Genomic DNA, 25,059 nt, shown 5'->3' on the forward strand with positions numbered 1-25,059 from the left:
TACACATTACTCATATCACTATTAAGTCCAGATGCTTAGACTTTATCTTTGTTAAGACTTAGCTTTGACCTCACATCACATGACCATCACATAATCCACACATGTTATTATCACACATACAAAAACATCATGTCACTATCATGTATACATCGATTAACAAGTCCTGATATTTAAGATCAAATCTTAAATTAATCATTTAACTAATCACTTAATCATTCTCGTAATACTATCAATATTATGAATCAATATAAAAATATGTGTCACTATTATAATTGTTGAACATTAACTCAATTACTTATTTATCATTACTAATATCTAAATTGTATCCTTAAGCTAATCATTGTCAACTTATTTCAAACTTATAAATTAACTTGAGCTACTAAGGTGATAAAAGAGAGAAAAGATAAGTAAGGAAAGAGAAAAAAAAGGAAGAAACATCTTATAGTTATAACTCACTAACTATGATCATAACACGACTCGTTGATTATATCCATGACTCACCAATCATAACTATCACTTGTCAATCACGCCTATGACTGGTTTGGTATATCTAAAAAGGAGTCAATATAAGACCCATCACATCATGACTAATTAATCACACCTGTGACGTAATTCATCAAATACATACTTCGATTATTTGAACCTTTTGTCTTATCATATTACTAAATTTCAACAAAAGTGAATGTTTAAAACAACACTGTAATTTACTAATTTACTTTATTGTATATTTAGGGTTCTTAAAGAAACTATAAGCACCCATTGATTCACAATTACTTTAATTAACACGAAATTGAACACATAGTTATCAATCATCACAAATAAAATAGTAAGAAGAACACAAAATGCAAATTCACAAGTTATACAACAAAAATGAGATTTCTCCCTCACAATATACAGGAACAAAAAAAAAAAAAGATTTAAGCTAATCTCACCACTCAACAAACAATTCATACATTAAAGGGAGACTAATCATTCCTCTTTACATTGATGAATACTCACATACGAATGTAAGTTTACAAGTTGATTGCCTTCTAGATCTCTAGGCAGTTCTTAAGAAGAAGGAAAAAATTGTAAACATACAAAATTAGAAGGTGTAAATTGTTTATCCTCAAAAACCCTCTTTTATAATAAAATGACTATTTGCTTTATTTTTTTAAAATAAATATAATTAAATATTCCATAATATAAAAACATATTTCCAAAATATAATAAATTAAATAAATAATTAAAACACATAATTTTTTGAAATACTTTCTATAACAAAATAATTTCACAAACATTTATTTATTAATTAAAAACTCTCATATTTTTTTTAAAACTTCTAAATTATTTTATAAAATGTTATTTAATTAATTAAAATACCTTTTTAATTATTTTAGAAAACTAAGAGTGTTACATTATGTGTGTGCATGCACTTTGAATTATGATAAATTGATATTATTTTAAATTATTAATGGATTTTTGATAACTACTATTGTTTAGTATGAGACAAAAATATATAGTGTGAAATAGTTTTATATAGTCATCTAATTACAAATAATTTTTATGATAATTTATTGATTTTAACAATAATTATCTTAAAACTCATCGTAATAATGATTTCTTATTATGCATAACTCTTTTATAGTAACAATGTGTGACTATTAAACTTTTTGGATATTCCCTTTAAGTTTATATGTAAATAAAAAAAAATGCTTAAATTTGTTGCACTAAAATATATTTAAGTTATAATCAAGTTAACTTTATTTAACACTCTTAATTTAGAGATGTTTTCAAGATGACAAATAAAAGCATTATTAACAATAAATGTGATTGAGAGATATTTTAAAAAAATATAATACATATTTTATATGAAATTATAAAAATTAAATTAAATATTTTTAATTAAATTTCTTAATCTATGTGAAATTAATCATTTTGTTTATTTATAAGTTTAGAGGGAGTATTAACTTGAAATTAATTCTTAAATTTTAATATTTATTTTTACATGCGGAATACACATATATATAGAAAGATTTTATTCTAATTATTTGTTTTCATTACATTACTTATCATTAAAAATCATCTTAGTCTTGAAGGGAAAAGAATAATTTATTTATCACCACTCCTGTAAAAATAAATCAAATTTAATTGTTGAATTGATTAAATTTATACTTTATGCCTAAATTTATGTTTTAGACTAAAATATTTTAATTACATTGAATTCATATTTTAAACTTCAGGCATACTATTTATTTGAAGCCTAATTAATTTGACGCATGGCATCATTCCCAACAGAATCAGCCGAATCTTAAACCAATCTGCGTCAGATTGAAATAGGGGTGAAAAACCAAATTTGTTGAAGACATTGGAGCCGTTACGCATGCAAGACAACCCCTTCTGCATTCTTAGCCAGACCAGTTAAAACCATACTGTACATACATATCATTAATCCTATTCTACCAACAGCATCCCTTAAAAATTACGAAATTCAAGAAGTTTCTTAAACCAAGGATGAGACTGGTTCAAAATACTAGAAATATTAATTGGGTCAGTTAGGAAAGTCTCTGTTGTCATTGTCATTGGTTAAAACAAAATAACCTCTTTGGCCATGCAGTCTGTAAGGGAGACGCATGACACCTCTCCATCAGGCCAAATATTTTCAATATAATAAAGAAGGAAAGGAAGAGACATCTGGAAGCAATTTAGGAGGGGTTAGTGTGTGAATTTGATTGTGACCGACCACCCTAACAATTTAGAATTTGCTATTACACCATTCATTATGGCGAAGGCTCCACCCTCATATCAGCTTCTAGAAATCAACGTCATATCGGCCCAAGACCTGGCCCAAGTCTCCAAGCCCGTTCGGGCCTACGCGGTGGCCTGGGTCCACCCAGACCGCAAACTCGTGACCCAAACAGACGTAGAGGGGGACACGAATCCCACGTGGAACGAGAAGTTCGTGTTCCGCGTAGACAACAACTTTCTAAACTCGGAAAAAAACTCCATTGTCATGATCGAAATATATTCCTCCGTGTGGCTCCGTGAGGTCCTCATCGGAACTGTGGGTGTCCTCGTCAGCAACTTCCTCCCTCCGAACCGAAAACCGAAGCTCAGCTTCGTGGCGCTTCAGATTCGCCGACCCTCGGGTCGGCCCCAAGGGATTCTTAACATCGGAGTCGCGCTTCTCGACAGCACCATGCGCAGCATGCCCCTCTATTCCGAACTCAGCTCCTCTACCGCGGACGACGACACTTGTAGTTATAGCGAAAAACACTCGCTTTTGACGATGCAACGTAGCCGGAGCGACGATAACGACTCCACCGTCAACGATTACGCACACAATGGCTATGGCTACGATGAGGAGGACTCGGAAGTTGGTGTGCGGAAAGGAGGGTTTTTTAACGCCGCGGGGCCTTCGCCATCGGTGGTGGCGGCCAAGATTATGAAGGGGTGCTACCCCATGCTGCCGCCGCCTCCGCCGGGGACGGCGGAGAGTTCAACGCTTGATGGGTGGTCGGAGAGTAACAGTACTGCGACGGAGGGGATGAGCACGAAGATTCAGAGGTGGAGGAGTGAACTATCTCCGGCTTATGAGGATTACGAGGATGAAAGGCAGATGCTGAAGCCGACGCCGACGCCGACGCCGAAGCGCGTTGGTAAGACGCCGCGGCGTGGTGGGGGGCGCGGCGGGCCATGTTCGTGCTTCGGGACGGTGTTTGGGGTTGAGATTTCGATTACTGTCGGCGGGGGGAACCGCGGGAAGAGGAACGGTGGTGGAAAGGGTCGAGTCACCGGTGGCTCTGCCTCTGAACACACTTTCGATAACTCCTATAATTGACTAGCCACGTGAGAAAATTGTTGTATTTTAATCGCATGCATGCATAAGATATCCACGTAGTTAGGATGTGGATGGATATACCTTTTTAATTATTTGTTTCATTTTCTCCTCTCGCTCATATTTATTCTCTGTCTTTACAAGGCTTTTCAATAAAATTAAAATTTTTGTTAATTATGTAGATTTTTTAGTAGTAAGACATGGTGCGGTGATGAAAGTGAACTGGAGGTAGATGTTACAATAATTGGATAATTGGAAGTGCGTGGAGGATAAGACCCTTTGAAATGACATGTAATTCTGTATAGACAAATACAATAGAGCATGAGTCAAAACAACCGACAAACACACTCAAGTAAGCACCTTTGTCATCTATAATACAAGACTCTATATTAGTGTAACAAAATTTTTAAGAAATTATTATTATTATTATCATTATACAAAGAAAAAAATATAAATGTCAGGATTAATAATTATTAGTATATTTAATATAAAATTCAAAAATATATAAAATATAGTATTTTAAATATATACTAATAATTTAATTAAAATGAAAAGATATATCTATTTACCTTCGTTACAATGTAAGTTCACTGTTATCTTCCTTTGTGGTTAAACATTGAATTGGATTAAAGAAGAGAGATAACTCATGTTAAGAAAAAAATATACCAGTTTTTTTTAATGTTTTTTAATAAGAAAAAATAAATACATGGCAACTAATTACATTTTTAATTCATTAAAAAATAACTATTTTAAAATATCTCAATTTATGAAGGTAACATAATTATTAATCACTTAAGATAATCATACACTTCTTAAAAAAATTTGTCATTCACTTGTTAAGTTAAAAACATTTTATTTCAGCAATTATGTAAATGTGAATGCTATATAACTGCAGGTTGAAGTACATTCAACATGATTGAAGTGCATTTATTTTTGCTAGAGGTTTGAAGGGTCCTTATTTCCCACAAAGTGAAACGGCCAATAAAATAAAATAGGTGGTTCACAAGTTATTTGGTAGGGTGCAAGTGAATATAGATAATTCGCGAATCTGAATTGATCTAAATTAATTAAATGAGTTTGGATTGGATTTTTTTTTAATATTTAGATCAGATCTAGTTTAACCCGATCAAAACTCGATATTATATAGAATAAGTAATAAATTTTATATTTTTAACTTATTATTGACCCGATCCAACTTAGTCATATATAATAATAATAATAATTATAATAATATTTAAATGATAATTTATTTATAATAATATTTAGTGTCACTTGTAATAATATAATATATTTATTTTAAATTTTATTTTATATTAATTAATATTAATTTTTTGAATTGATAATAATGTCAAATTAATAAATTTATTTTAGAATTTAATTTCAATCCACTTACATTCCTAACTGGTGGAAGTTAGCTTCCAAACCTAAATGAAAATATAAAAAAAAATAGTTACTTTTTCAAAAAATTAAATATTAAAATAAATAACTGAAATTATATATAAAAAAATATTTAATTAAAGCGGACTAACAGAGTAACAGTTAAATAAATAAACCCATTTAAGTTTTTTTTATGCATATATTAGTCTTGTATTAAGATTTTAGAGCATGTTTGAGCTCCTATAAAAAAAAGTTTGAGATAAATTATAATTGGATATTTTAGCTGATTGAAACTGTTTACAAAATAAGATGTGTATTTATGATAACAGTTATTTTTTTTTTTATTTCAATTATTTTAAATTTATAATATTTCTATAAATATTAAATCTAACGAATCATATTTTTAAATACACTTATGCTCTGAGTATCAAACGAGCAAGCACCACATAGTTCTTACCGCGGAAACCAACGTGGTTTTTTAGGATTATCTGCTTTCATAACATAACAAACAGAGGCTTAATGGTGGGACCAAATTGATAGTAACACCCACAATCAGTTCATATTTGTGACCCACAAATCGCCTTTTCTGTTTGTTGTTTTGTTTTCGCTTGATCCACTTCATTTGATTTTTCTTTCCTGATGGATCATCCTCTTCATTATGGTCCACGTTGGCAGGAAATTTTCACTAACAATTAAACAGCCTGTAAATAATCAAGGGCCCAACTCACTTGGTTAAGTAATATATCTAAATTTTGATACAAAGTTGAATGTTTGTAGATAAAAAAAAAAATTAGTAAACAGTTAGACAAAGAAAAAATTAGTAAATATGATAACACGATGGGAAATTCCGTGTTTGATTTCCAAACCCTAAACAAAAATTTATATAGGATTTAAGGTGTAATGGTTAAATATTTTGCATTCACATATTATAAAATTGATCTATTCACGAAAAATTGTGTTTGATTTTTACCCCACTATATGAAAACTTTCAAAATTCATTAGCTTCTAATTTAATAAGTTCAACAATATTCTTAATAAGAAAAAAAAAACTAATAAAAAAGTTGTTTAAATCTTAAAATTATTCTTATTTATAAAATCTTTATTGAAATAAATGTACTAATAATCAAACTTATTTTAAATGAATTATTCATGAACTACTAATGTTGAACCGACAAGATTTGAATTTAACTCACTTTAAAATAGTTTAATTTTAAATATTTTATTTAATTAAATAAATAAATCTAATTGAGCATTTAACTAGTTGACACCTAATATAGTTTACATATAGTTTAACCAACTTACATCTTCATATTTATACGATACATAACATACTAGTTTATTTGGTTTTACATTAATGTTTTTTTATGTATTGCTTTGTAAATACAAGAATTTGACTTTGTAAGTTTTTTATTTTAATTTTATATAACATTTAGATGATGCTGTTGTATTTAAAATTATTTTATTTTAAAATTCTAATCACTCTCCACATATAAATTACAATAATTATCTCCTTTGTAAATGTTTCACTCTTCCCATTAACTCAAGTTTACATTCACTCTCATATATAGATTTTTTTTATATCAAATAAATGATTTATTATATAATAAGTAATATCTGATACTAGAATTTAAATATAGGACCATGTGCATACCATCCCAATTTTATCTTCAAAATTCAAAAATTATTATTATTATATATATATATATTTATATTTATTTATATATTTTAACTTTTTATCTCTTTAAATATATTATTTTTATATATATTTTAAAATATTATCAATAATTAATTTTTTTATCACATAAATTATTTATCATAAAACTAAAATATAATTTATATATTTAAGACTATTTATTTATTATTCATAAAAAATACTTATTTATTATAAATTTAATTATATAAAATAAATTATTATCTATATATTGTACATCAAAATTAAATTCAGTACCAACTACCAATTAGGTTAGTGCCAATAAAAATCTAATCAATTCTCTTGTATTGTTCACCCTCGCAGATGATTTATATGTGGGAAAAGAAAATAGGAGATGATATGATTTTTTAGTAACACCTGTGACCTAAAAAGATAAAGTGTAACTTTAGTAGTGATTATATACTCAAACAAAAAAATTGAATCCTAATTTTTAATTAGAAAATAGTTATTCTTCCAACATTTGGTCATGAGAGATATGTACGATGAGTCAGCAACAGAGCCAATAATTGAAGAGTTGCAGCGTTGGGAGAAAGGTCGTGTGAAGACAAAAGCCTGGAAGTGGAAGCAAATAAGCAAATTCAATGTACCATGTTTTCCTTCTCTCCACTCTCCAATGCTCTTGGCTTCGGATTATTCCACTTATTATTCTCTCTTTGTTTTTACTAGTCAACGCAGTTATAAATGTTGGAAAGTTGTACAAGTCTTTTCCGGTTTTCCCTTGAGCCAAAGAAAAATCTCTCTCTCTCTCTCTCTCTCTTGATTGAGAGTTTTGGAGAGACGACTCTGAAGAATAAACCATCTTTACCACTTTCTCTGCTGATAGTGTTAGAGATGTTTGGTTGTGATTGTTTTTGGTGGAACAGTGTTCCTCAATCCTACCCTTCTCAGCCAGAGCCCTTCTCTCTGCCTGCTCCTCTTCCACAATGGCCACAAGGTCTGTGCTTTTTGTGTTTCAAATTCTGAAGAATATAGTTAGACCATGTTGTTCCTTTTTTTTTTTTTTTTTTTTTTTTTTTTTTTTTTCTCCCACTGATGCTTTCATCTATCAGACTCTCTCTCCTCATCTATGCAAGAGTGTTTGTTGATCCAAACAAATGAGAGAACCAACTTACTTTTATATGTTGTATCTCTTGATTGATAATCATGGATAATCCTTCTTGCTGCAATAATATTTATTTTGTCATCTTGCTTAATATTTTAAGATATAATTATAATTATTTCTTTGCAAATGAAATAATATATGGTACTGAGTTGTCTTATCTTAATTTCCCTCAGCCTGCCCTGAAGGCAGTGGACATAGTGTCTTTAATGTGATACTAATTTAGATACTGATTGGAATTGTCCAACTGATGGCAATCAATAATTGGGCATGTTGTTTTGTATGGTTGTCCTTCATTTTGCATGTTGTCTCACAATCACAAATCAATGTAGAGAAGCAGAAAACCCCTCCCCTTTTTTTCTTGGAGGTAAAACTGTGGCAATGCTCTACATACTGCTTTTGCTTCAACAAATGGTTGAAAAATCTTGTCTTTGTTACGGAAAACAAAGCACTACTTGACTTGCCTATTCTTCTACTGCATCTAGAATTTCTTATCCTGACTCCACTTTATGAATGTCTAATAATTATAACTGAGACTTCTTATTTTCTGCAGCTTATTCTTCATGATCCCATTGATGGATGTTTCTTTGCCTTTTAATTAATGCATCAAATAACACGCCCTTATTGCAAAATTGACTACCATACAGACATTGAAGATGAATTCTTGATATCAATATTTCTTCAATTATATATTTGATTTTGTATTGCTTTTCCATCAAATGTTTGTGGCCTAATTATATTTTTCATCTAAACTTGCGAATGACATGACATCAGGTGGTGGTTTTGCTAGTGGAAGAATAAGCCTTGGAAGACTAGAAGTTTTAAAAATAACCAAGTTTGAGAGAGTTTGGAGCTGCACAAGTTCGCATGCTAAATCACAGGGTTTCACATTTTACAAACCTTCGGAGATTCCGGATGGGTTTTTTTGCCTAGGTCACTATTGCCAGTCCAATGCTCAGCCATTGAGAGGACATGTTCTTGTGGCTAGTGAAATTTTTCCTGAACCTGAATCTCCAGCTCTTAAAAAACCAATTAACTACTCCTTAATATGGAGTGCTGATTCACCACATGATGGATGTGGTTATTTTTGGTTGCCAAACCCTCCTGTGGGGTACAAAGCCATGGGCATAGTAGTCTCTAGCAAACCAGATGAGCCTGAAGTTGAAGAAATTAGATGTGTGCGAGCAGATTTGACAGAAACATGTGAGACTTGTGATCTATTACTATCTATGAACTCAAAGTTTTCCAAAATTTCATCCAAGGTTTGGAACACACGGCCTTGTGAAAGAGGTATGTGGGGTAAAGGTGTCTCGGTTGGAACATTCTTCTGCAGCACCTATTCTGACTCTAATCAAGTGGCAGATATTGCTTGCTTGAAGAATCTTGACTCCACCTTACATGCCATGCCAAACATAAACCAAATTCATGCACTCATTAACCATTATGGCCCCACTGTGTTCTTCCACCCTGATGAGACATACTTACCATCATCAGTGCAATGGTTTTTTAAAAACGGAGCACTAGTATATTCAAAAGGCAGTGAGAAGGGTAAAGCAATAGATTACCAAGGGTCAAACTTACCTAGTGGAGGAACAAATGATGGTGCTTATTGGATAGATTTGCCTACTGATGATGATGATAGAAACAATGTAAAAAAGGGGAACATAGAGAGTGCAGAACTGTATGTACATGTGAAACCAGCTTTGGGAGGAACATTTACTGATATTGCCATGTGGGTTTTTTGTCCCTTCAACGGACCTGCCATACTTAAAGTGGGGCTGGTGAACTTTGAGATGAACAAGATAGGAGAACATGTTGGTGACTGGGAGCACTTCACTCTTCGTGTAAGCAACTTCACAGGAGAATTATGGTCAGTGTTCTTTTCTCAGCATAGTGGAGGAGAATGGGTTGATGCATGCGATCTTGAGTTTGTTGAGGGAAACAAAGCAATTGTCTATTCATCAAGGCATGGCCATGCAAGTTTTCCTCACCCGGGGACTTACCTTCAGGGAGCATCAAAAATTGGAATAGGAGTGAGGAATGAAGCAGGTAGAAGTGAACTTAGTGTGGATTCAAGCACCAGATACAAGGTTGTTGGTGCGGAGTATCTTGGTATTGAAGAACCATGTTGGTTGCAGTATATGAGAGAGTGGGGTCCTAGCATTGTGTATGACTCGCGTTCTGAAATAGATAAGTTGATTGACATGCTTCCGGTGTTTATTAGATTTTCTGTGGTGAATTTGTTTGAGTTGTTTCCCACGGAGCTTTATGGTGAGGAGGGGCCAACGGGTCCAAAGGGAAAGGCCAATTGGGTAGGAGATGAAAAGTGTTACTAATACTTCTCTGTTACTCTGCTACATGCTATGCTAATTCTCTGCTACCACCATGTTCTTAAGAATCATATTTTACACGAAATATAATTGGTGTTTTTCTTTTTTCATTTAAATGTATGTATAATATAATTCTTAAGTTAAAATTGAACAAACCAGGTATTTATAGGAAGGATTACTTTAAGGACTGGTTTAGAGTCCAAAGGGAACAGTTAGGCAAGGCTTTAATTTCAATGCTGTATTCCGTTTTATGGAAAATAGAAACGAAAATTGTGGAGGAAATAAAAAGCGATCAAAATTAATTTCTTTGTCAGTTTGGAGCCTCTGTGGAAGGAAGAATTTAAATAGTATCACACTAATCTGTTGCTTGGTTTGATGAAACAGGTCAGGGAAGAAAGGATCTTGAGTGGAACGAAAATATGACAATTTTTAATCTTTCTATTATTTGGAAGTTTCAAGAAAGAAAGAAGAAAATAAATTAGTAGCTTTCAGAAGAAAAGAGAATGGAGAATATGTAAACAAAATTATTCTCATATATCATGTTTCTTTTATTATTTGTTAAATCTAATTTAAACAACTATGTTAAACTAGATTAAATAAAAATATAATATTATAATCTTTATAAATATCAATATAAATATTAAATTTATATAATCAAGAAAATAAAATATTTAATAAATGAATAAATATGTATACATCATCTTTCATCTAAAAGGAAATAATAAATATTATGTATTTACTACGGGAGTGCCTCCTTATTTTTAAAAAATAAAAAATAAAAGGGGATAATTAATTGAAACTTGTAAAGAGTAGGTAATTTGTACTTTTGTAATGCCAATTTCTTTAAAATATAAATTAATACACGAAATTGTATACATAAAAAAAATCACCTTTATAATAGTTACATATTATAGATACCAGTAAAAAAAATTCAATTCAGTATTTTTATATCATTGGTAAAAATTTACGAATTTAATATGGATAATTTAGTCTCGAACAATTTAGAGTTACTCATTTTTAAGTCCTTCGAAGTTCATAGTTCATAGTTCATATAACGGAACTTAAAGACATTTTCTTCCTTGTTTTGTTATCTTACAGAACGTCGCAACGTTTTCAGTTGTGACTGTGACTCACTCTCCGCTTCGTCCTGCATCCAGGTTTTGAGATTTACGAGTCATCGTCATTTCTCTTATATTGTGTTTGGATAGGGTTAAAATTTTTTAAATACTTTACAATTAAATGATTTGTTTGGATAAATGATTTAAAAAGAAATTTAAATTCTGTTATTTTTATGGAGTATTTTAATTAATTAAATTTGTAGAATTTGAAATTCCGTAAAAAAGTGGAGAATTTGAAATTTCTCTGCTCACGCTCGGTCATTCGCGAACGCACACACGCTCTCAAACTCTGGCTCACACCCTCTCACTCTCTCGCACGCAATGCTCGTGCTCACTCGCTCTCGTGATGCTTGGAGTCTCTCTCTCGTGACGCTCTTCTCTCGTAATGTTCCTTTCTTGCGATTCTCGTGATCTAAGCTTACTTTCTTGCGATTCTCTTGCTCATGATCCTTGCTTTGCCTCTCGCTTATGATCCTTGCTTTCTCCCTCTTGTGCGGTATTCTTGATTTCTCCCTTTACTCAGGTTCATTTTTTCTCTCTTTCAAATTAGGGTTCCATTTTGAATTTTTATTGAATTCGTTGTTGAATTTGCTATTGATTTGGGTTTATAAATGTTCTATATATATAGATATTACTGTTATTGAACAGTGACTGCAAGTGGTAGACCACATTTCACTAAATAAATTGCATTTACAGAAATCTCTAGATTCATGTTCAATAATTAAATCTATACCAAGATTATTTCGGTGGAATACATGGCATCTTAGATGCTCACAATTATTACATTTACGTTTAAGCAAATAAACAATGGTTAAATTACAGCATTGAATATTGTATAAGGAAGGATTGATATTATTTTTCTGCTATATATGCTAGTAGGAACAGAGTTGGAGCTGTAGAGCTTCCTTACCTTATCAATGAAGATTGAGATTAGAGTTATTTTCTTTGTCAGGTCAAATTTCAATCATCTAAACTGTAGTGGATTCGTTACTGCAATTCTAGAGACAGTTGATTAGATCATTTGTGCTGCATTTATCAGGTGGATTTCTACTTGAACTTTATATTTGCTTAATTTTGTTTTATAGAACAGTTAATAATTAGCATATATGCAGACTAAAAACTGCATATAGAATTCCATATTTTGTAAAGACTTTTATCTACTGAAGGTATACATTGCTTTGCCTGAAACTTACCAATAATATGGTTAAACTTTCAGATGCATGAATTATTTCCTTTTGTTCCAGGCATTTGTACCGGCTGATGACTTAAAAAGTGTTGAAAGAAGGTTACCTTTGACTGGAGAGAGCTTAGACTCTAGGGGCCTTTATATATATGATGATGGCTTCCGGTGCATTATATGGTTTGGTAGGGTGATTTCACCTGATATAGCCAAAAATTTACTTGGGGCAGATTTTGCAGCAGAATTATCAAAGGTATTGTATATTTCTGCTATATAAAAATAGGTTCATGATAGGTATTTTTCAAGGCAGAAGAGAGTTATTATAAGTTGTTACCTTGGGCAGCTTCATCTTTTTTCCCCAACTTTTATCTCTGCTGCAAATTGATGTTGGTTGCTTTTTGATACTTTAATTAAATAAAATCATTATATGCTCTTTCTCTTCCCGTGTCTATACAATTGCCAAATTATGAATTATTGTCATGTTCATCTTGCATGCATGTAGCGGAATGGCCTGATGTGATTTATGTAAATGATTTCATTTAACAGGACAAGGCTTTTGTTCTTCTTCATCTTATGTGCCAATCTTTGATATTTTTGTATTAGAATTGAAAATGCATATTGTACATTACCCTTGAGATTTCAAATAAACATGAAATTCTATGATATGAGCGCCATCTTCATGAAAAAACACTAAATTCAATGCTCAATTTTTGTGACATCATTGATAGCAGTATAGTGATGTAGCAGCTGTGCAAAATTGGAAAAATCTGATAGAGAGAAGATATACTAACTTGAGGTAAAAAAAAATAGAAAAAGAAATCAATAAGGTTCAACCTTGAAGATTAACATTACAATGCATCAAATATAAAAAAGTTTCAATAACTATTATAAATAAATAGAGAGAAATCTATGTTATAGGTCCCTCAAATTTCAGTCAAAATTGGTCTTAGTCCTATACTTTAAAAAATAATGACTTTGATCCTCATATTTATTATAATCAGTAAATTTAGGAATTAAAACACAAGTTACCCATAAATAAATCATAATTGTTAATACTTACATATATATATATATATATATATATATATATATATATATATCAGAGGAACAAATTAATAGCCTAGTTTTTATATATGTATGAGAGTGGAATGGATTGATTTTGATCCTGCATGTTAATTTAGTGAAACAGGTTAAATGCACAGTGAAATGATTAGTCATAGATATGTCAAATAAATGAATATATGCTAATAGTTAAATATTAGTCTTATATATAATATGTCACCTATCAGCAATATTGACTTTGGTACCTTTATCTTTTTCTTTAAGCATATGCTAGAGATTTTGCTTTGCCATTAATATAGTCAAAGAAGAATTCTAGCAGAGCTATAGCAATTTCATGAAACATATAAACTTGGCAGAAATTTCCCATTAATGCTCAATGCTAAAAGGCAGTGTACTGTTTCACCTACAATCAATCATTTCTCTTAGGCTTAGCACTCGCTACCTTTTTCATTTTCTTATCAGACGCAGCGCAATGGATTGGGGTTTTGTGCATAAAACATGGGATAAGTGGGCTTCTACAAACATTGGTTATTCTGGTGAGCGAGATTTTGCTTTGAGCCGACGCTGACATGCATACATATGTTAATATCACCGTTTCAAAAATTAATTTATAAATATTATAAAAAAATTGGTGACATTTATCTGATCCTCGTATCTCCTAGGTCATCCGTTAAAAGCTGCTTTGCTGATTAATTATGATCCCACTGGACCATCTCGATTGTTATCTACCATGTAAGAAGATTCTTCTTATGAATTTCAGGTTTATTTTTATCTGCTATTTTTTTAATACGATGAAAAAATATGTGAAAATCGATAAACAATGTAAATGTGAACTATTTGTCCTAGGGTTCCATGACAGTACCGATTTATGATGATAGTAAATTCACTGATACTAGCTCTTTTGGATGGAGTATTAGATTTTTAAGTTATGCTCTAAGGGCACACCTTCTAATGGGATAAGATTTTGTTCTTGTTTTTGCTCCTGCTACTTGAAACAACAACACTAGGGCCACTATTATCATTCGAAACATATTTGATTGAATTCTCCATCAAGTGCCCAAAGCTACCCCTATTAAGCAAGGTGCCAAGGTGTTATGTTACTGTATCTGTTCAGCAAAGCTGTTCAGAAGAAGCTGTATTGTTACATTGTTTTTTTATCTAAACAAAAAAGAGTTTGTTGTTCTGTGTTTGTTGTTTCAAAATCTCTTTTTATTTTTTAATACTATCAGTGGTTGAAGAAGTTTTAGTATTTGTTTCTCAAAAATTGCATACAGTGCCTGGTAAACTTCATGCTGGCCTTTTTGTCGCACTTATATTTCATTTTTGGAATTTTCTTAATGTTATTTCTAGAAATATTTTATCAATTGAACTATTTGATGTTGGCAGTGCCGAACAAGAAGGAATAAAAGCTAATCCCATTGAATTGAGTCACTTTGTGGACTTTGTCAAACAAAATAAACTCCAGACAGAGCTCTTCGTTATTGGGTCCAATCAGTGTAAGCTTAAACACAGCTGTATTAGTTTTCCTAAATAATTATTTGGTGCTTTCTGTTTTTTGACTTACTTTTTCATGCCCTCTACGATAAGTACATTTGAAATTTCTGAACTGAAAAATATATTATATTATGGATTCTCCCACATATCTAGTTTATAGAAGTTTAAGACTCTTGGAGATTTGGGCTATGGTTCAATAACTGGTGAGGGATAATAAACTGCTTTCTACTCCTACATGTATAGTTATGAACTTTATGCTGCTATCTTTTAGTGGTTTAAGGGGTTAGTTGAGCCTGAGGAGATTTATGATAAGGAATTATACTTATTGCTCGAGTATATTTGGTTCTCTGTGAATAAAATGCGTGTTTGTTGGAAGTTTCCATTACTATTATTTTTAGGAGATCGTAAATAACACACAAGGTGTGTGTTCATACGTGGACTCATATAATGCCGCTCGCTGATGCATCTGCTGAGCCTAATCCCTGTAATTGTGGGACACATGGGGGATGGATGTTTCAATTGGAGAAGGAAACAAATGGCTAATGACCAAATATAATATAAATCAACAAATATGATATTAAAATCCTAAGAAGAAGAAATGGCAAAAGTAGATCTATGCTTCAAGGCAACCACATCCAAAACACATTTTACCACACAGTTCTAACATACACAGACACTTATGATTTTACAAAAATAAATCACCACCAATGGCTAAATTTGTATAACACCACCACCACTATCAAAGCCGTTCATTTTCATGTAAATGCATTGCAGAGAGAAGAAAATCAGAAACATGCATACAAAGTTCAGAAAGTACACATTATTCTCGAAAGGTGTTTCTGTTAGTCCCCGGAATTCAACACTCAGAACAAGCGAGATTCAAAGTACCAGTTTCCTTCACCTTCTTGGGAACAAACGACAAAATGATATTCAAGGAATACTCAGATTTGCAGTACCAAAACAGGGTCAGCCAATCAATGATGTAAATCACTGACAGCAGCATGTTTAATTGGGAGCTGCAGCATTTGGATAGACATTCTTGAGGTTTAAATTGATACTTTTTTTTACAACCCGTTACTCGAGTTGTGCAGGATGGTTGTGGAAGGCTTTTGAAAAAAACCCAAACCTTTTTCCCCTTTTTAAAAATTTCCCTATCAAGGAAATCCTTTCCTATCCCTCCTTAAACCCACCTCCCAAACAAACCCTTGGTGAATACTGAATTCTATAATGCTCATCGAGTTCATGGTGAAGAACCAAATAAATTAGTTATACTGAACATTATTAATCTGAATTAGCTGCTCTTTGAATTTGTACTATTCAGCGGGCTGGTTAATTAATTTGGCGGTGAATATCATGCGATTTTGGATTGGTGAATGTGTTTAAAAATAACTTGTAATTAAATTATTATTATTTTTAAAAAAATAAAACAAAATGGTTATCAAATTTATCATGTCCTGGATTGCAGATATATATTTGGAAATTCATGTTATTCTATATGTGATGAGATGATGATGCACGTCTTTTGCTCATTACACTTTTTCTGCTGTGTAACTTTATCTACTGCCATGGTGCATTGAAGTTTATCTTCTTATACTTTACTAATGGAAAATTGGATGGCAGACTTGGTCACGTCAATTCATGAGAACTGGTTTAGTGCAAGGTGTATAAACACATCAAAGCCTGCTGGTGAAGGTGCTATTGTTATACAAACAGCAGCATATATCTTAGTTGCTCTGTAAGTATATACTTCAAATTCATCATGTTTATCATGGACTACGGATGCACTTTTCTCTCTTTCTCTGTATGCTTATCTTTTAGTTTCACAGGTATGAAGGTTCCATTGGTCCGGCATCTCGTGCTATGGCAGCTGCTGATCAGTTAACTTGGCAATTAGGGCGAAAAAATCTTTGAAATGGTCCTGCAGATCTGAAACATTCACTTACCTAAGGGCTAAATTTTTTCTGTTCACTCCGGTTTTTGTTTAGAATGTTGGTATGAGAGAGGTCCTGCCATTGTGTATGATTCACGTTCTGAAATAGTTGAGTTTGATAGATCTGCTTTAGATATTTGTTAAATTTTCTGTAGAGAACGTATCTGAATGCTTCCAAGAGAGCTTGTGAAGGGTCAAAGTCGATCGAAAGGGGTTGGCTAATTGCGTAGGAGATGGAATCTTAGTCCTATTTAACCTTACTATCTGTTCTTGTATAATCAAAGTCACAGGTGAGTATTATTTGTCACGGCTTTTATTTGCCACAGGAGGCACTAATTGTTTTCAAGTCAATTTATTGTTTATATGACAAAAGGTTTTAGCTCAGCTTGTTTTAAAGAAATAATTGATTAATTTTATGAATTTTTGGAAAGAGCTTTTGAAAACGAATTATTATTTATAGAAAAATGATCTTTCCTAAACATGCTCTCCATGTGCCAGGAAAACAGAAGAAAATGTATTTATAAGTATTCTTGGTTCATCTAAATAATTAATCTTAAATTAAGAGCAACAAATATCCATGTTTTTGTAGGTATGACCAGGATCAAAATATGGCTACAGCTAAGATTCCTCCACAAGTCTCTAAACCACAATCTCCTTATAAATTGTCCACAATAAAAAAGGCGAATTAGTTTTGCGTCCATGTTCTAATTCAATATATTTTGAAGAATTGATTTTTTTCTTCTTCTGATTTTTATTGGGATTTTTTGAAAAAGATAAATAGTTATTTTTTGAAAAAAAATCTAGGGTTTATGATTATAAGTTATCAAGTTATTTTATAGTTAACTTATTTTTTATTTTACTCTTCACAATTGGTTAATTTAAACATAAAGTAATTACTATAAATGATTTTATACCCATTTTTTATAATTCCACCAAAAAAGTAATTTTTTAAACAATTCAAATAAATTTAACTTGTTGAACGGTGATAAGTTACTCTTGTAAGTTCAAATAAGTTCCTAATCATTGTTTAGAGAATTAGATCAAATTATCAAACCCAAAAATTTAGTTAATAAGACAAATATGTTAAAATATAAAGCTGGAAGTCCTAAAGGTTGGAATGAAATAAGATAATATTTTACATCTTACAAATTATAAGTTTAAACTCACTCATTTGTTTTATGAGATAAGTCTTTTGTAATTACTCTAAATTTAGATTTTTTTTTTCTATCTTAAATTGAAATATCATTATTTTATCTTAGAATAAATTTTAATATTCATTAAGATTTTAATAAAACTAAATTATTGATCGGACAACTAATGATAAAGAAAACATGGAAATGATTTGATATAAAAGATTACAAAGTATATGTTAGAATAAACAAATCTTGGGGCCAACTATCCCACTCTTTGAGGTGTTTCTAACGTAGTGAAGAGATTAGTCACTACTATCGACGGTGGATACTACAGGGACGAAAAAAAATAAATAAACAAAGAGATTTTGCTATTTAAAATAAATAGATACATATTCAAACTTATAATGGAAGATTTGAATGAGATAAATTTTACAAGGTTTATATTTAAATTTAATATGGACTAATAAGTGTATATATTGTTTGAATGCTTTTAGACTTAGACAAAATATATAAATAAAATAAATTAAAGAGATTACATTTTTTGTGTGTGTTACTAATATTGACAATTTTATTATGTTAAAAATAATTCAATTAAAGACACGTGACTTTTAAAATTGAGTAGAAAATCATGACACATAATTTTTTTATTTATTAATAAAGTATGTCAAAATTTGAGTTGTAAAAATGAAATTCAAATAAGGACCGATTAAGAATATAACAATTAGTATTTTGAATTTTACATTAATTGAATAAATAATAATGATTTATGTTTTTTAAATAAATTATTTAAAGTTCAAGTCTCATACCTTAATTTTGTGTTCTGTTTTAATTTTTTTTACAAAGACACATAATATTTTTCAATGCTTAATAATATATAAAAATAATATGTAGTTTAACGAAGATGAAGTAGTTTCTAAAATTATTCTTATTTTTATTATCATTAAAATTATTTTCCTTTAATTAAGACTCTTATTTGTAATATAAAGTAGATTATAAATATTAAATAGTTATATCAATTTAAAAATATTTGTCAAATTTCTTCTCATACCCAATTTCAAACAAACAAAGGGTTAAACAACAGGGAAAAAAAAAAAAAAAGGCTTTCGTAGAATTGTTTCAATTTATTCTTGGATTCCCCAAAAATGACAGAGGAGGTAGCGTTTTCCCGTGGAACTGACTGCAGTGGATCACAAATCGCAAGCACGCAGCCAGAGAAGACCACCAGAGTTCTGGTCAGAGACCACGTAGAAAAGAATTCAACTTCGAAGTTCCAACCTTTAATTAAGCTGCCACTATAAATTCCAAGTCAGAGTCCAACGAAAACAAAGAGGGGCTGGAGAATCGGAATCGAGTTATAATGAAACCAAATGGTGTTACACTCTGGTTATGTTCGATACTTTGTCTAGTTTTATTATGTGTTCAATTTGAAGGGAGTGTGGGATCCAAGACCAAGAGAACGGACGAGGCATATGTCACTCTTTTGTACGGAGATGAGTTCTTGTTGGGCGTTCGAGTTCTCGGCAAATCAATTCGGAACACGGGATCCAACAAGGACATGGTTGTCTTGGTCTCCGATGGTGTCTCTGATTATGCCAAATCCCTTCTCCGAGTAATCATCATCTTCTTTTTTTAATGGGACTTCCTCAAAATTTGAAATTTTGAACTTTATCCTTCTGTTGACACCCGAGTTTTGTGTGGTTTGTGAGTTTTTTAACCGTTTATTTGGTGGATTTATGTTTGAATTTTGTGAAGGCTGACGGGTGGATAGTGGAGATGATTAGTTTACTGGCTAATCCTAATCGAGTGCGTCCAAAGAGGTTTTGGGGTGTCTACACAAAGCTCAAAATATTTAACATGACTGACTACAAGAAAGGTAACATTTTTTTTGCTTTTGGTCTTTTGTGTATGCATCATATGGTTGTAGAAATAAGAATTGAATTTCAAAATTCCTATTTTGGTTATGAGTTTAATTGTCATACACTCGCTGGATAAAGACTTTTACGCAGTCAATTAATAAAAAATCATCTTTTTAGTATGATTTAAATTTATTATTATATTAGTCAACAAACTTATTATAAATGACAATTTGTGTTTTTCATTGCTAAGGAGTATTCTGTCACGGGAACAATTTATGATTGAATGACAGTGTATAAAATCCTGCATTCTAGTTAAATTCCTGTGTTTGAAATGTGAGTAGTTACTATGTTGTGCCATTTAGTTAAACTTTTTCCTTTTATTTCCCCGGTAGTTGTTAGTTGTTTTTGAATCAAGTGAAACTGGAGGAGACAGTTTAGGTTTTGGGTTTTAAGCTCTCTCTTATAAGTTGTGCAATGTGTGGTTTATTTGTTTATGTGTTGAATGTGAATATGCAGTTGTTTACCTAGATGCGGACACTATTGTGGTTAAAAATATTGATGATCTTTTCAAGTGTGGAAAATTCTGCGCAAATTTAAAGCATTCCGAGAGGTTGAATTCGGGAGTCATGGTGGTGGAGCCATCTGAAACTCTTTTTAATGACATGATGAGCAAAATAAAAACTACCGCATCTTACACTGGAGGTAAAATAATTTTTGGGTAGTTATGTATTCTATTACTTTGTTCTATAGAATTTTTTTATTTTTATTTTTTTAAGGACCATATATGCTAGATGCCGATTTAAACCTGATAGCTTTTTAACAATGGTCTTTATCTATCTTTCTCCCTTTGACAGGCGATCAAGGATTTCTCAATTCATATTACTCTGAATTTCCCAATGCACACGTCTTTGAGCCAAATTTGTCCTCAGAGGTGTTGAGATCCAGACCCGTTCCTGAAATGGAGCGACTATCAACACTGTATAATGCTGATGTCGGTCTTTACATGCTTGCTAACAAGGTACTAGAATATAGGTAATGAGAGGATAGTATTTTCCTTTTAAGTAATTAGAGTTAGTGAGACATGAGAGATATATTCCCCATTTTAACTTAATTATGCTGGATCTTCTCATTTGAGTTCACTTGAGATGGAGCTCATACCAGGTTTGGTCATTTTTACAAATCTATGATTAGCTTGTCTGAAAGAGTCCTACACTTTCATGTATATGATGTTTAATTATTGTAATATTGTTCAATACATATGATGTGATTTGTTTAATTGTTTTACATGTACTGTCTTTCAACTGATATTCTTTGTGATCATTGGAATAAATTTTGGTATCAAGTGACCTACATAAATGTTGACAAAGGATTTATTTTGTGCTGCTATAGGGTTAAAAATTCACTATTGGCAATGTGGTAGTTTTAGTAGTTTGGTTTTCCATTAGCACAAATTCCCAAGATGCAAATGAAAAAGTAATGACTAGTTGTTTGCGGTCAAATGTACATCAGGCTCTTTCCCAATGGAAAACCAAACACACACATAGCAGTTGGAAATTGCACTTGTTAATCTGAGCTTATTAATGAGCCAAGGTGATGACCCGAGAAAGCTTAAGATTCACCGTCATCTTGGCATTTTCATTTTGGTTTAGTTATTGTTAGAAGCTTTGTTTTTGGGCATGTAAGGTCCTTTAGAAACTTTTGCTTTCCATCAATTCTGAAATGTTATCGCTGATTTTTATATTTAGTGATAGGTGTATGAAAATTATTTCATTTAGAATTAGAAATCCGTACCTCAGGTTCTTGTTAGGATTTTTGTTTCATTCTGTCCTGTTTTAGGGAACCTACCCTGAATAACAAGTATTATGTAGAATATTTAATACAACTCATTCACATTCACATACCAAATATATGTATTTGTCTCTGAGCATTCATATGTATTGTATCTTTCAATTCTGTTATCTAGCATTGTAACTATTCATGTTGATCTATCCAGTGGATGGTTGATGAGAATGAACTCCGTGTGATTCACTATACACTGGGCCCCCTTAAGCCTTGGGACTGGTGGACGTCTTGGCTTTTGAAACCTGTTGATGTCTGGCAGGTATGTTTGCAACTAATTATCCTTTTTTGGTCCGTTAATAATATCATAAAAATTGTTCTTTTCTTCATATTTGTAAAGACCACATTTGTCTAAGTAATCACGTCTGCCCAGTTGAAGCTTGTTACAAAAATTTGCTGACTTGTTTGTTCTAACCTTGGTTGGATGCTTTAGGATGTAAGGGAACAGCTTGAGGAATCCCTTCCTGGAACAGGAGGGGGCCAAAATCCTAAAGACAGTTTTCTTGTGAAATTTCTCTTTCTGCTACCTTTCTGTGCCTTACTGTTCTTCTGCTATCATTTATTTACAAAGGTCAGCTATCATGGATTGATATTCTTGTCCAATCTCTTAACATTAAGCTAATGGGCTTTAGTAAGTGTTATAGCATACTATTTTTTGCAGAATCAAGGGTACTTCAGTTCATCTTGTAGAAGCTCACTATTTGATCAAGTCAAACATCTTTATTATAGGATTAGATCAAATGGGCCACTTGCATATACTAGTATTTCAACAGCAACAACCAATTCAATCCATCAGGTTGGTTTTCTCTTCTGTCTTCAAGTTGGGGATTTGGACCTTGCATGACGAAATCATTTGATGGAAGACAAACACAATACACTGCATGTGGGGCTTCCTAAAATCCCTAATACCGAGTCCCACACTGCACAGGAAGTTGTCTATGTGATTATCTATATTCTATCATCAAATGACCTGGTCATGTTACGGCTTCAAATGAGAGGATGCACATCCTCTAGTTGGATGTATTTAATGCTTAGATTATGTATTTTCAACATACTAAGATTTGTTTCTGTGGTGTCTAACAGCTCATAAATGGTGCTCAGTACAAGGTTCCTTCTTATTTGGGTGGTGTTTCTGTCTGCGTCTGTTTTATGGTTGCAGTGGTGTCTCTGGGACTTGCTCTCTTGATTGTTCCTCGGCAAGTGATGCCATGGACTGGATTGCTTTTGATGTATGAATGGACATTCACAATTTTCTTTATATTATTTGGAGGCTATATCCGTTTGGTTTATCAGTGGGGAAAAATAGTGGGATCACGAGTAGCATCCTCCTTGTCACATCCTGAATCATCTGATCATGATTCAGAAAAACGTATGTTCTCAAGAGTAAAGCGTCTTTATGGTTCTGTTTTTCATTTAATTTTAATACTGAGATCCTTTTTATTTTTTTAATTTATATTTTATCTGTATTTACAGTTCATCAACGACAGATGCCATCTTGTGATGTTGCCACATGGTACTATGGTTTAGGGATGGCCTTGTTGGCCATTGCAGCTCCATCTTTGCCTTGTCTTTTTGGAATAACTGCCTTGTTTGCTAGGTAATTTGTGTTCTAACATGTTATGGCAAGTCTAGTTAAAATACTTATATTTTTTTTTCTTCAAAAAGCAGCTTTGTTTTCAATGGCAAGTCTTTGTTATCATTGTCTATGATAATGTCAAAAGTCTATATTAACCCACTGTATGTTTCAGAGAAAAGAAAATTTCGCATTGAAGAGAAGATGATTTTTTTTTGAATTTTTATTTCTAAAAGTAAACTTTTCTCTTATCATTTTCTCTTCAACCAAACAAAATAAAATGTGTTGTTTTAAAAGATCAGCGTTGATATCAAATATTTGCTTGAAGTTACATTTACATTTCTATTTTTAACAGGTTAGGTTTGATGGTTGTTGGGGGCATAATATTGGCTTCTTTCATGACATACGCTTCTGAGCATCTTGCTATCCGATCATTTCTTAAAGGCTTTGATGAGCGCGATGTTGCTCGAAGTAATGCCTCGTGTTTCTTATGTTGATTGTGACAGTACCAAGTGATGTAAACTATGGTCCATATTTCCTTCCTTTTTACTCATTACATTGTAACATTGTTCTAGTTCTAGTGGGAAATGTATTTAAGGAATTTTTGTCTATCTTCTAACAATGTATTTTGCTGAGTTCCTGTTGTAATATTATAGTTATTCTTTCAACAGATGACCTTGTTCTATTTAAATCACACATGGATTCATAAAATAGCTATACACAGTTACAGTGTCTGGATTGAATACGTGGTGAAAAATAATCAATTGTTTTTTTTTTTATAGTGAACGCAAAGCAAAGCAACGTATAGTTGCTTCTTTTGGAAGGTAAAAATGATTTTTAGGTGTTATTCACTTATTGAGAGCTTTTTGAGTTCGTTCACTTCATTGATTTGTCGTAATCAAACACAATTATGATTCATAAAGAATGATTAGTTTTGTTGAGGACTATTTAATTTTCATTTAATGCAATGAGTCAGTTTATTTTGGATTTTCTTTTACAGTTGAGAGTTTTTTTTTTCTTTTAAGAAAGTAAGCAAATGAACATTTTTTCTTAATTAGCTCCTTGAACGTGCTGTGCAGGTTATTGTTATGATGGCACTGCACAAGGTCTGTTTGACCAGGTATCAAGTGGTGCCACTCGGTGGCTAAATTGCTGGTTCTACCGAGATATAGAATAAAAAATAGTAATGTATATTTTCATTTCATTAAGAAAAGTGAAAATATAGAAACCATGGTTGTATTTGATAAATTAACTTCAAAATTACAGGTTACCTGAAACTTATAAATTGCTAACCTCAAATTTAAAGCTTCTCATGTGCTAGACGAGAAGAATATAACGAGTTTTATTTTGTATATGATATATTCTAAAAGCATGTAGCTATTCTAAAAGTGAAATTTTCTCATTTTAAAGAATAAAATGTAATAAAAATCATTTTAAAAAATTAACGCACCCTAAACCCTAAACAGTGTTAACACAGCTGCACCCTGCACTGAATAAATAAATGAGCTGAAATCCCCATCATTTTTATCGCAAAAAAACG

At 31.8% G+C, this 25,059-nt stretch overlaps 4 protein-coding genes across 4 annotated transcripts; all 4 read left to right on the forward strand.

Moving 5' to 3' along the window:
- Positions 1-2,743: 2,743 nt before the first annotated feature.
- On the forward strand, positions 2,744-3,991 carry LOC109818209 (uncharacterized). The gene has a single exon (XM_020383638.3). It carries the CDS (start codon positions 2,762-2,764, stop codon positions 3,818-3,820), a length of 1,059 nt encoding a protein of 352 aa, XP_020239227.1. The 5' UTR covers positions 2,744-2,761; the 3' UTR covers positions 3,821-3,991.
- Positions 3,992-7,432: 3,441 nt separating this feature from the next.
- On the forward strand, positions 7,433-10,444 carry LOC109818203 (hypothetical protein At1g04090). The gene is made up of 2 exons (XM_020383625.3): positions 7,433-7,839; positions 8,779-10,444. The coding sequence occupies exons 1-2, from the start codon at positions 7,587-7,589 to the stop codon at positions 10,338-10,340; spliced, it is 1,815 nt and encodes a 604-aa protein (XP_020239214.1). The 5' UTR covers positions 7,433-7,586; the 3' UTR covers positions 10,341-10,444.
- Positions 10,445-11,393: 949 nt separating this feature from the next.
- LOC109818191 (Profilin family protein) lies at positions 11,394-17,425 on the forward strand. Its single transcript, XM_029268780.2, has 9 exons — positions 11,394-11,491; positions 11,656-11,975; positions 12,405-12,491; positions 12,697-12,885; positions 14,157-14,230; positions 14,357-14,426; positions 15,081-15,190; positions 16,809-16,923; positions 17,015-17,425. Exons 5-9 carry the CDS (start codon positions 14,167-14,169, stop codon positions 17,097-17,099), a joined length of 444 nt encoding a protein of 147 aa, XP_029124613.1. The 5' UTR covers positions 11,394-11,491; positions 11,656-11,975; positions 12,405-12,491; positions 12,697-12,885; positions 14,157-14,166; the 3' UTR covers positions 17,100-17,425.
- Positions 17,426-19,400: 1,975 nt separating this feature from the next.
- On the forward strand, positions 19,401-24,213 carry PGSIP6 (plant glycogenin-like starch initiation protein 6). Its single transcript, XM_020383602.3, has 10 exons — positions 19,401-19,860; positions 20,004-20,124; positions 20,624-20,809; positions 20,962-21,125; positions 22,101-22,208; positions 22,380-22,517; positions 22,608-22,742; positions 23,030-23,315; positions 23,420-23,543; positions 23,875-24,213. The coding sequence occupies exons 1-10, from the start codon at positions 19,609-19,611 to the stop codon at positions 24,014-24,016; spliced, it is 1,656 nt and encodes a 551-aa protein (XP_020239191.1). The 5' UTR covers positions 19,401-19,608; the 3' UTR covers positions 24,017-24,213.
- Positions 24,214-25,059: the final 846 nt, after the last annotated feature.

Source organism: Cajanus cajan, chromosome 6, assembly GCF_000230855.2.
Source record: "Cajanus cajan strain Asha chromosome 6, NIPB_CcT2T_4, whole genome shotgun sequence".
Taxonomy (NCBI): Eukaryota; Viridiplantae; Streptophyta; class Magnoliopsida; order Fabales; family Fabaceae; genus Cajanus; species Cajanus cajan.